At 46.6% G+C, this 13,140-nt stretch overlaps 2 protein-coding genes across 2 annotated transcripts in view; one reads left to right on the top strand and one right to left on the bottom strand.

The window, feature by feature from the left end:
- Nucleotides 1-8,669, bottom strand: part of jak2a (Janus kinase 2a) — a 36,167-nt gene extending 27,498 nt beyond the window's left edge. Inside the window, exons 1-3 of the mRNA XM_056587846.1 lie at nt 8,209-8,669; nt 1,686-1,965; nt 392-515 (exon numbers count right to left, since the gene is read on the bottom strand). Coding sequence (XP_056443821.1) covers nt 392-515; nt 1,686-1,917 — 356 coding nt within the window. The 5' untranslated portion in view covers nt 1,918-1,965; nt 8,209-8,669. The remainder of the gene's footprint in view (nt 1-391; nt 516-1,685; nt 1,966-8,208) is intronic.
- A 465-nt stretch (nt 8,670-9,134) lies between these two features.
- Nucleotides 9,135-12,878, top strand: LOC130380590 (zinc finger and BTB domain-containing protein 26-like). Its single transcript, XM_056587835.1, has 4 exons — nt 9,135-9,562; nt 10,111-10,487; nt 10,707-11,273; nt 11,316-12,878. Exons 2-4 carry the CDS (start codon nt 10,143-10,145, stop codon nt 11,835-11,837), a joined length of 1,434 nt encoding a protein of 477 aa, XP_056443810.1. The 5' UTR covers nt 9,135-9,562; nt 10,111-10,142; the 3' UTR covers nt 11,838-12,878.
- The last annotated feature ends 262 nt before the right edge of the window (nt 12,879-13,140 follow it).

Below are 13,140 nucleotides of genomic sequence, written 5' to 3'. Positions count from 1 at the left end.
TCCAGTTTTCGCCGGCCAAGTCATGCGCTGTGATATGTGTGACAGCTATGTTGCACAACATTGCAGCTAAGGTTGGGGTAGCTTTGGTTGAACCGGAGGACATTGAGGACGATGACGACGAGAATATAATTTATTCGGTGGTGCAGTAGGCTTGCAGCGTTCAGTTGTAGGCCTAATGAATGACGGTGCCCTCTTGCGGCCGAAGATTATGTACGCACAATTTTGGCATATAAGTCGCTTCGAAATATAAGTCGCAGGGCAAGCCAAACTACAAAAAGAACGCGACTTATAGTCCGGAAAATACGGTAGTTTCAAAGTTAACATCCGATTCAGCCTCAGCAGTAAAAAAGCAGCACAAGCTCATTTATAGAGTTAACGGCCTTCTACCCACCTGATTCGGAACAGGACTCTCTCATTTGCTGACGGTTCCAGATTGAGCACGTGATTGGGTGGAAGCCACATGTGGTCGCTCTCCCTCATCAAACCAAACAGGCTCAAGTGCATGGGAGTGATGCCTAGAGAGGGGAACACAACACACAACCTCCTGTCACATACAATGTACTTGATTTTATACTATCTTTATCAATGTATATGTATATAAATAATCAAAGTATATGTGTGTGCTAAATATAAACATCCATTTTTACAGATGGAAGTATATAAATGTGATCTAACTGTTTACAGAGCGCCTGATAACATTTTAATATCGTGTTTGTTTTTAACTTAAAGAGCAACAGAGACAAAGGAAAGAAGTCATAGCATCTTGAGAGAGGAGGAATCTACCACATCACTTAATTATACTCAGCATTATATCATATAACATCATTTATTTGGGTCATTCTCGTCTGTACTGTATATAAGGCCCTTTGTTGTGGCTGACAGACATTCAGCCCTCCAATCACAGAGCAGCCAATGACGTCATTAGGAAGTGAAACCACACAGGCAACGATTAGTGTTCTGTAGCAGGAAGTAGGTCTGAGACACGGTGGTTTGTAATGATCCGCTTTACATATCCTTGTGAGAAAGACTAGAGATGTGTACTTTTCTTTAGTTTGATTACTTTTCTCATACATTCATCGAATCATTGTATAGAAAACTAAACTGAAACAGAAACACAGAACAAGACTTTTTTTTACAAGACTTAAAACTAAAACTAAATATAAATACTATATAAATGGAAGGTTATTATCAAACCCTTTCGGTTTCCCATTATTATTGAAGGCTCAGGGCTCAAGACTGCCACCATTTATAACTCTGATGCAGCACAGTGCACGCCTCCTACTCCAGGATTTGCCAGTGTCACCGGGACCACCCCCCCCCCCTACCCACACACACACACACACGCACACACACACATGCACACACACAAACACAAACACAGGCATATGCACACACACAAACACACACACACACACACACACACACACACACACACACACACACACACACACACACACACACACACACACACACACACACACAAACACACACACATGCACACACACACACACACAGAAACAAACAGACCCCAAAGATGGCAAAAGTAGTACGACCAATAAGAGGGATATTGGAGCGCACAACTAGCACAACCATAACGCTCACTGTGGCGGGGAGCAGAGAGGCTACTGTAATAGTCTCCTTATAGTTCCAGCACCACGGTGGAAGTAAGCCCCCGCCCAACTCACCGCAGGCCTTGGCGGCGTCCACACACAGCTCCTGGCCCACGTAGCTCCCGGGCGGGTACGTGAGCTTGGCGTCCGCCCCGCTCTTGTCCCCGTCCCGGGTCCGGCCCCTCCCCCGATGGTACAGGACCACCGTCAGGCACCCGTCGGGGAACCGCTTTGGCTCCTGCTCCCCTGCAGGGGGGGCTTCGCCGCGGGGGGCGCAGGGGCCGTCGGCGGCCGTGGCTAGCTCCATGTCCCTCAGCGCAATGTGGGCCGCGGGCCGCACCGGGGCCGCATCCGACTGGGGGGGGGGGGGGAGAGACACACGGGCATTAGGAGGGCGGAGGAGGTGTGGAGGAGGTTAACACAAACGTCTGAGTTTGTCTGCTCTAGAGTCTATTTAAATTCCTGATGCGGAACTTGAGGCTTCTGAGAAATGCATTGTAGAGTTACACCCAGATCTGTTTTGGTTAAAACTGCACAATGTCCCTTTTTCCACTGCAGCCAACAATTTTCTTCTGAAATAAATTGATTAGTATTGTGTCTGAACACAAAAAGACACTGAGATAATCCCCAAAGAAAGTGAGCAATGAACAAGTTAGATAGTGCAGCTTTAACCTAATTAATAATGATAGAATAATGTAATGTATCTAAAATAAATACGGCACAGATACTGGAGACCAGTCAACACATCAATGCACAAATGAGAAAAGTCTTTCTGTAGACCGTTTGGGTATTTCTCTTTGGAAATGGACCAACTGAATGTCCCATCCCGTTTCACTGGGCTAGCATCGTGGTCGTGGTCATCGTGGAGTATTTTCGTAAAATCCTGTAGCTAATTATGGATAAATGTCCTTCCCTGACTGCTAAATAGAAGCTGCATATCTAGGAGAGGCCAGAAATTGTGTGTTGAGGGCCTATAAACCAACAAGGAACGTAAATAAGACCAACACAACACAACAAATTCTCAGTGTTGATGATGGAGACCCTCTGCTTTTATGTGTGAGCAACATTGAAGGATCCATGTAGAAAGTCCTGTAGCATATTACCTCTAGACATTTCAAAGGTCTTCTGCAATATTGAGATATCTGTTTCAATTATGTTACCATAATGAGTGGGGCTGCCACGATATCGAAATGTCCTCACTGGTGCGTTTTTTTACCTGTGCCATTTTCTGTGCAGGTCATTTGTCAGTTCGTCTGTCCGTAGCCGGCATTATGATAAAACTAAAGGCCCAATGTTTTCACTTTCATCCCCAGAACACTATGTGAACGTTACACTCTGCCGGGAACCCAGGTGGCGCTCTTTTTCCGGGGGTCCTGGGGGGGCCCCGGCGGCCCCTGTGTGTGGACGTGTGGAGCTCTGTCTGGGCAAAGACTGACGGCGACGTCCGAGAGAAAGTTTAGCTTTTCGGAAACTTCTAGTATATGTGTGTGGCGCGGTTCATATAAAACAGTTACAACGCTGCTACACAACCAGGGTCCTATAGAAGTATAAAATATTTGCTATGGGTCGTAACCATGGGGATAACACAGTCCCCTCTTTCCTTAAACTCTCAACCAAAAGCCCTTTTTTTAATCTCAGTGTTTTAGTTCCAGCTGAAACAGTGGGCTCACTGGCTCTTTTAAGCCAATGCGACACACCGTCTGGTCTAGTTTGCTGGTTCAACATTGTTGTTTGGTTAAATACCAAAAGCACCCGAACTGCCGATGACACATTTCGCTTTGCAACAAGATTGATGTTTTCCGTCCGGGCTCTACTAACGCTACCATCTGCTAAATGTTACGTGTAATATTAATAATGTTATGTGGATCCACTGTGGAGAGACCTAGGTATTTAGAATGTTTTTTGTACACATGGTTAGATTAATAAAAACAAGGTGTGGTGTATAGCATTATGGGATGGGAACCGCGGTGCACCTCCTCATATGGCGGTCACCTCGGTGATGCGGTTATTGCTGCAGCCCCCCTAGTAATGATTATCACTTTAATTTTCTTTTTAAAGTAATAACCAGAAGTAGTAGACTTTTAAATGTATTACTTTATTAGATTTGATCAATATTTTATCACTATAATCTCATTGTTAGCATCTATTTATAGGATAGTTTATTAACTTTTTCACGCAACAAACAATTAATAAGAGTTAACTTGCCATGCAAACAGCCATGGACATGCAATAAAATGTAACAAACCTGTGGGGAAGAAGCATTGCAACAGACCTAAATGTGTTGTTTTTTTTGCTTTGAATGACTAATATTGATAGTATCGTTGCTACTGCAGAATATGCTAAAGTAGCAGAATCTTAACAGATGTTCATGTTTCGTAACTTCTTTGTTATTTAGAGAATCTCTGACCTGCCCCAACGCTGATATTGCTGATCTAGAAGGCATCAAAAGGCTAAGGTTGGTTTAGAAAGACAAGTCCACCAAATAAAATACATTTTATTTGGTGGACTTGTCCATCAAAGGCATCATACAAAACCTTAAGTGCATAACAAGGGGTACCCACAGAGGGAATCAAACTTCTTTAAAATGTGAAGGCCTAGCTCTATCAGTTTAGCTGGGCCAGAACCTATAGGCCTTGTTCATGTTTTTGTGGGGTTGACATTAAAATTGCAATAAAAATTGCTCTGATACTATACTGGAAAATATCCTAATGTGGGAGAAATAACTTTCCTGGAATAACAATCAGTCAATGTTTAACAATCAAAAACGAAAACTTGCGTGGGGAATGTATATGCAGGCGTGAATATGCTTGTTTATCTCGTCGTCCTTGGAACACTGCAGCATTGAAAAACAGGATCCCTGCTCTACGTGTGTGTATCTCAATACGGAAGTGACGGAAAAACACTGCATTTGAACATTTTCCTATTGGTCTGACTGATTCATCTTTAGAGGACTCCTAGCTGTTAAAAACAGAGCAGGGAAAACCAGTTCCCTGGACCAAAAGGGGAAGCCAAAGTTAAGACGCAGGCGCATAATACAAAGGCGGGGTAGTGGAGAAGTGAGGACACAATCGTCCCCCCTCTCTCCCTTTTCTGCTATTTCTATGTGTAATAGGTGCCCTTTTGGGCAGCCCATGAGTTCATCGCTTGGCTGAGGAGCCCAGTTCCTTGTTGTTGCTTTCTTATCAGGACCTGTGTGTGGGCTGAGCTCAGTGCTATCTCCAGCACCAGACCCTTTCGGCACAGCACAGCCCCACTGCTGAAGCTGGCTACAGCTGCCTCAGGCCTGCAAGTGTTTTCCTACCAGCTCTCCAAGTTCTGGTAGACAACATTAGAATGTCCAAAGAAACGAAAGCTTGGTTAATTTCATTCCACATAAACATTTCCCCTTTTCAAACTGATCTGCTGTTAAATCACTGAGCAGGCTCCATCAACTTAAAGGGACTCTCACCTTTGTTGCATTTGAGAATTACAGCGCATTCAAATCATCCCGCCTTCCTCCAATGCCCCACCCCCTAAGCGTTATTTTTTGGAGTACAAAACTAAGCGTTATTTTTTAACGAGTACTGTAACGACCTCGCCGGTGACATAATGATGTCGAGTCATTAGTAGTTGAAGGTAGTTTTAATGAACCAAAACCAGGTCACTGAAACCCGTAACATTGTAACCAACGGCAGAAAACCGACACAAAACAAACCCCGGTTACCCCGGCAACCCCCAACACGGTCTCACTCGCGTGCAGGCCCCCACCCTCCTGTTCTTCCAAGGCCCTCCCCCAGCTGACCTAATGATTCGCCCCCACGCTGATTGACAAGAAGAACATTACAATACATGCACATAGAACAACTGGCATAACGGACAACGAAATATAATGTAACACATAACACACAAACTATTTAACTGTCCCAGGGTCGCTACAGTACAAAAGTTCTAGACTCCCATGGGTTATGTTTAGACTCCCATGGGTTATGTTTAGACTCCCAGGGGTCATAATATAGAAAGGTGTATGAGCATTACAAACAGAGTAGCGGGACAACGTAGCGTCTGAGGCCGAAATGGGTCCCCTAATCGGACTGAATAGTGCGGTTGTTTGCCAACGGTCTGGAGGTCTTCCTGGAGCTCCAAATTAGCGGGACAACATCGCGTCTGAGCCCGAAATGGGTCCCGTAATCGGACTGAGTGTGGCGGTTGGTTGCCAACGGTCTGGAGGTCTTCCTGGAGCTCCAGAGTAGCGGGACAACGTCGCGTCTGAGTCCGAAATGGGTCCCGTAATCGGACTGAGTGTGGCGGTTGGTTGCCAACTGTCTGGAGGTCTTCCTGGAGCTCCAGAGTAGCGGGACAACGTCGCGTCTGAGTCCGAAATGGGTACTGTAATCGGACTGAGTGTGGCGGTTGGTTGCCAACGGTCTGGAGGTCTTCCTGGAGCTCCAGAGTAGCGGGACAACGTCGCGTCTGAGTCCGAAACGGGTCCCCTAATCGGACTGAGTGGTGCGGTTGGTTGCCAACGGTCTGGAGGTCCTGAGAATCATCCAGGGGAGCGGGACCACTTGGCTTCTGAGGCCGAATCGGGTCCCCTTGTCGGACTGAATGGTGCAGTTGGTGGCCAACAGTCTGGAGGTCTTCCTGAGGCTCCAGAGGAGGGTAACTCTGTGAGTCCGAGTCCGAGATGAGTCCCCTAATCGGACTGAATGGTGCAGTTGGTGGCCAACAGTCTGGAGGTCTTCCTGAGGCTCCAGAGGAGGGTAACTCTATGAGTCTGAGTCCGAGATGAGTCCCCTAATCGGACTGAATGGTGCAGTTTCAGTACGCCGTGGACCACTTTGGTCTGCCATCGTCAGTCGCTACGGTCGCTACTCGCTACTGTCTGCCGTGGAATCAAAACAAACCCTCTAGTTGAGGACGCGCCTTGATGACGCGGGCCCGAATGCGCCACAAGAACCAGACGGAAAACCTTATATATCCATGCAGCAAACAGACAGGTCTGTCGGCCAATAAGGTAATTTGGTCCGAAGAATTTCATTGGTTGAAGTTTTCACTAAATATTATGAGAGTCAAATAATTGTTTGTTTTTACTCCTGGTGGGTCTGTCTTGCATATTAGAGTGTTATTACCTTATTAATACCAATTTAACCTTATCCAAAAAAAGTGTAAAAATGCAACAAAGGTGAGAGTCCCTTTAAGGGATTGACAGTGAATTCACATACATGTTATTGGTGGGTAGCTAAAGCATCTTGCTCCTTGATTATACAGGTCGATTAGGGCACTGGGGGGCACTTTTGGCAGAAAGTCACACACCGTAGCCAGTACACTTTTCAACCGATTACATCATTTATTTATTTATTTATTTGAAATGTCGCAAGCGCCTCGTCACAGACGGCTGGTTTATCGATGTTGCACTATGCCGTCTAGTTTTCTTGGAAATGTCGTCTGGCCGACTCGCCATTCTCAACAAACTGCCATGGTCAAAAGAAACCACTACCATTTCAGCACCATAGACAAAGTGTTCCTATATCTAAATTGATAGTAGTTTCATATGCAAAATCATACCACATTGCAGTTCATAATCGTATACCGGGATAGGAGAAAGATGTCCAATGTTTACCAATCACAATCTGCAATATAACGCAGAGCAATGTTTTGATTAAAAATATGACGCTAAAACGTAGATATTACGTTTTAATCCTCAACATATTTAATGCAAACCAATTATCTGCATACTACATAGTAACAACAATGAATGACATGTTTAACAGTCACTAATAAGCAGCCACACAATCGCTTCCTATAAATGGCACTCGTGACTATAACAAGACGTATGACAAAGAAAAACATTACTTCATCATTGTTATGCTCAAATACACTATTCTACACTATAGGCCTACTACAATACACTATAGGCTACAATATTACTATAGGCTACTACACTATACTAAACTATAGCCTACTACAATCACTATACTAGTACAATACATACACTAAACCACAATACACTATAGGCTACTACACTACACTGTACTTTACTACACTACACAAAAATACAATATAATAGAATATAGGCCTACTATACGATATAATAACTTGAAATTCTGTTATTTTCGGAGAGCCTTGTTACGAAAGGTTGCTAGTTCGATCCCCAGTTCCTCGAGTGTTTATGTGTCCCTGAGCAAGACACTTAACTGCACGCAACCCTAACTGCTCCCGACGAGCTGGCTGTAGACTTGCATCCTTGACTCTGCCGTCGGTGTGTCAATGTGTGTATTAACTGATGTAAGTCGCTTTGGATAATTATGCTTCTCTTTTCACTTTCCGAAAAACATCTACCATGTTGTTTAAAATACCTGATGTTCAGTCATTGTTTCATGAGACTTCAATCGTTTTTCATGAGAATAATACAATAAAGTGTCATGCACCTTCAGGATAAATCCCTTTTGTTAGAATAATATAACAGTAACATACGACAGATCGTTCATCTCTTGGACATAACAACTCAATCCACACACACTTCCTAAAAACAAACTGAAGCTGTTACTAATTGATGTTATCAATGTGGCTCTCAATACGAAGCACGTTGCCACTTGACAATACACACTTTTTTACCTACCAGTCAAAGGGTTGTCAGCTGAGCTGAGTTTAAGATCCAGTCCGAAAGCACCCGGGTATTGTGGCCCCCGGAGCCGCTCGAGAAGGCCGGTTACCGACGCTTTACTCCGCGGCTTAACTTCACGTTAGCTGTCAACAAAGTGTTCACCAGTCTCTCCGCTGCACGCTGGCCACTTCCATGTAGGCCTGCCGGGGTTCACCGGTAGACAACTATACGGTTTGCGCTGTGTAAACTTTGCTTTCGGTTCCCATTTCTTAACACGTTATCCCACGGTGTCCGACATGCGTCCCGTTAATGAGGAATAAAAAGTAGTAGATGCACGCTCCGCTCGGATGCGTCAGCAGCAGTGAGGTGCGGGACTTCTCGAGGCGAGGGGGCGGAGCCTGGCGCGCCCGGAATACCCGTACTACACTACTACACTATAAGAAACTACTACATTATAGAACACTATACTAGACTACACTAGATGCTATACTATACTACACTATACTGAAATACACTATTCTACGCTATACTACAATACACTATAGGCTACAATATTACTATAGGCTACTGCACTATACTAAACTGTACTACAATAACTATACTACAATACCCTATACTACACTACATTATACCTCACACTACACTTTACTAAACTATACTACAATACAATATAATATACTATAGGCCTACTATAAGATATAATAACTAGAAATTCTGTTATTTTCGGAGAGTCTTGTCAAATGGACGGTATATCATTTCACGTCACCCTAAGCCTAGACGTGAGTCTCGACATGTTTTTTTGTAATGGATTAATTTAAGTGTTCTTGTAGCTCGGTTCCGCCTACGTAGGTTGTGGTTGAAGTCTTACCACCCCCACGTGGTCGCTTTTTGTATTGCAGCGGTAGCGGATTATTTTTGGCTCAGCGGAGCACAAAAAGGTAAAATGGTGTCATTATTACACGGTGTCACGTGGAGTTCAAAGCCTGCTTATTTAACATCGCACCACCGCAGCTCGGCATCAGCGGGCCTCCGTGACGCGTGCGGAGAAGGGGTTAATCGATTCACGTGCTGCTGCGTGTAGCAGACAGCGCGTAGAATATGCCTGAGAAGCAGGAAGAGGTTAGTCGTGCCTCTCACCTCTGAGTGACCGTCGCTCGTCGCCGGCTGGACTGTATAGGCTTTAATCTTTGTGATGAAAAATTTATAGGGGGAAATAATCGCATATCAAAACAAATCCCCTGGATCGAGATCATTGTGTGTGACCCCCCCTCACCACCTAATGTTATTCTTCAAGCAACAATCGGTCGGAAGTGGGTTGCTGGCTCACCGTTAGGCTCCATCATAATAAAGGAGACGCCTGGAGCACAAGGTGGGGCTGTACATTCATGTGTTATCAAACGGGCTTTTCTCACGGCTTTCTTTGCGATATTCACTCTGTTCGAGGAATGGGGTTGATGATGGGGTTAATGGGGTTGACTAGTTGAGCGTATTTCAACGGTAGGCTAGAGACCAAAGACATTTATTCTTTTGAAAGGATGGGGATGAGAGGCGATGTTGATGTAAACGGATAGCAGATATTCATTACGCTGTGGATCGTTTAATTGGGGAGGTCGGATTGTAGGCTATTATAAGATGTGTGTGTGTGTGTGTGTGTGTGTGTGCCACTGTGTGTGACCTACAGCATGCTTAGTTGAAATAGTTACCTCATGAATTATTTGTTTGTTGTTTCGTTCGTTCTATAATTTTGTCTTGATATAAATAATCTCTAAGGCCATTCTCACACCACATCCTGTAGGCCTACTCTTTATTCGCCGCACTCCGTCAACAACAATCGCTGACTTTGCAAGCTGTTTAAAGCGGTTGTATCAGGCCCATCTGAGTCCTAATGACTTTATGCGTTGATCCTTTCCTTTTAAGGACACACAGTACACACACAGACCAGCAGCACCATGTCTGCCACCTCCTCCTCCACCTCCTCCTCCTCTTCCTCCTCCTCCGACACCCTGCGCTTCTCCTTCGACGCGTACGGCGACTCGGTCCTCGGCAGGATGAACTCCCTCCGACAGGAACGTCGTTTCTGTGACGTCACGCTCATTCTCGGCGGGCCGGGGGGTCCCGCGGCGCCGCCGCCCCTCCGCTTCCACGGCCACCGCGTGGTGCTGGCGGCGTCGTCCGACTTCCTGCGGGACAAGTTCCTGCTCCACGAGGGCCGGTCCGAGCTGTGCGTGGGCGTGGTCCCCCACGTGGAGGTGGGCAGACGGCTGCTGCTCTCCTGCTACACGGGGCTCCTCGAGGTGCTGTGACGTCACTTTTCCTCGTTCTTTCCCATTTCGTCCCAATGAATGAATCAATAAACGATATTTTACAAACATAAATAATATAAGCCATAAGGTTCTGTAGGTTCTGCTACTACATTTATTAAGAGCAAAAAATGATGTCGTAATTTTTTAACTTGAAGTTTAAATCCACGACTAGATCATCTCTGTGCCTAATGAGCTGTGTTCTCCCCTCAGGTCCCTCTGAGAGAGCTTGTGAGCTACCTGACCACCGCCAGTGCGCTCCAGATGGGCCAGGTGGTGGACAGGTGTGCCCAGGCCGTCTCCCAGTACCTCAACCCTACCCTCGCCCACCTGAAGTCAGAGCGGACCCCTGGAGAGTGCGAGGACCCCCGGCACCACCCCTTACCCGTCACACATTCCCCCTATCAGGAGGACCGGCCCCCCCACCAGCCCACCACCAGTGCCCTGCCAGACTGGGAGGAGACCAGCATGGAGAACGTGGGCGGGGCCGAGGTGAAGTCTGAACCCAGGGCCGAGCGGGGGGCCAAGGTGGAGTTCCAGGAGGAGGTGAAGGCTGTGAGGGTGAAGCAGTCGGAGGACACGGACCTGGAGACCCCGGAGCTAGAGGAGGATGGGGAGGCCCAGCCGGTTCACACCAGCAGCCCCTTCTATAGCCCGGCCCCGGGGCCCCACCGACGCAAGCAGCGCCCCCCCACGCCCTTCAGGAACAACAACCCGAGCCAGAGCCAGAGCCAGAGCCACGCCCCCCAGTCGGGATTGGTGGACAGCTCCCAGGACCGAGCAGGGGAGCAGGAGGGAGGGGAGGGGCCACGGGCGGAGGAGGAGGAGGAGGAGGAGATGTACATGCTGGCGACGCGCTTCAAGCGAGCGGACAATCTGGCTGAGTCGCGCTGGCTCTCTCGGTTCGGCGGGGCCGGCCTGGCGGGCGGGGACTTCCCCGGGACGGAGCTGGCCAGGGACGTGGGCTCGCTGGCCCAGAGGCCGTACCTGTGCCGCCGGTGCGACCGGGTGTTCCAGCACCTCGACGGCTACGTCACCCACCTGAAGGAGCACCGGCAGTACCTGTGCCTGCTCTGCGGCAAGAGCTTCTCGCAGAAGAGCAACCTGACGCGGCACATCCGCGTCCACACGGGCATCAAGCCCTTCCGCTGCCCGCTGTGCCACAAGACCTTTTCCCAGAAGGCCACGCTGCAGGACCACCTCAACCTGCACACGGGGGACAAGCCGCACAAGTGCAACTACTGCGCCGTGCACTTTGCGCACAAGCCCGGCCTGCGGCGCCACCTGAAGGACATCCACGGGAAGAGCAGTCTGCAGAACGTGCTGGAGGAGATTGTGGACTGAGGACCTGAAAGAGGGCAGCCTGGAGGACGTCCTGTTCACGTGATCAGGACGGCGGTCTCCAGGCTAGTGAAGAGAGGCTCATAGTGGGAGACTCAGCCAATCACAGTCCAAGAGTCCATAATGTATTTTTTGTTTGCTTTGTGTTACATTCTGTATGGACGTTAGTCAACTCACATAACATGTTTTTTTGTGGAGAAACAAACATTGCTAGAGTATAACTCGTGTGTGATGTTAATGGAGCTGTTTATTTCTGGATAGGAGGCTGAAGGAGTGGTAGGAGTTGTGTGCTTTATGTCATTGAATGTCTATGTTGCATACTGTTGTCGTTGAAGCACCTGAAAGATGCTTGCATCCAACGGCACACTGTGCCGGTGCCCGTTTGGCTTGAGGCTCACGCATCCTCAAATAGTTTGATGATATGAAACATGCTCGCATTTGTGAAGTTGTAAATAACATGATGTTTACATGCATATCGCTGTTGGCTCTATGTTACTTATTACACAGTTACTAGAATGTCGTCCATTTTTGTGGGTTGATCAGTTGACTAGTTATTATTTAGATCACTGTGGAGAAGTGTGGTAGTAATTGATGCCTTGGCAGAGTGATTGAGTAGCTGTGAGCGTGTCATTTGGCCAAGGCCTGAACACTTTTAGTTCGCTGTGTGAGTAGTCACGATGCACAGTGCGCATTATTCATTTACCGAACATTTGATGCGTTTATTCTTTCCATTTTTCTTTTCTGTATCCATGAGTAAAAGCCCTTTGCTGAAGTGCCAAAATCACCTGAATGTTGTTGACAGAAAGGGGCAACAATTGCACTGAATATTATTGTATTTGTCCTATTTAAAACTGTTAATGCGCTCATATGCCGTTCTTGTACTTGACTGTTATTGTACTAATTTTGTCAGAACTAAGGTTTATCATAATTGTAACAGCAATGCAGGTCATAAATATATTGGTTAGCCGTTGTGTAACAAACCTCTTGTGTAAACATGATCAATTTGCTTTAATAAAACGATGTGGCCAGCTTGGGAATGAACTGAACTGGTGCAATGTTTTCATAAATGCTGGTCATGTATTTATTTATTTATTTGTATGTATATGCTTCCTGTGATTTTGAAATATGTGGTTGGAGTACTTAATTTCAATAAGGCCTTTCACTGTGTGGGCTGGGAGAAAGACTTAAATCACAAGTAAAAATGTGTTGCCATGATGTGATTACTGCAGAACTGGTGCGTTAAATATTGTGACGACCGAGTAATACTAGCTGCCACGTTTAAATAGCACCACACAGAACATGACTG

Source organism: Gadus chalcogrammus, chromosome 4, assembly GCF_026213295.1.
Source record: "Gadus chalcogrammus isolate NIFS_2021 chromosome 4, NIFS_Gcha_1.0, whole genome shotgun sequence".
NCBI classification, from domain to species: Eukaryota; Metazoa; Chordata; class Actinopteri; order Gadiformes; family Gadidae; genus Gadus; species Gadus chalcogrammus.
Note: the sequence above shows the minus strand (reverse complement) of the source record. Positions and strands in the feature narration are given on the sequence as shown.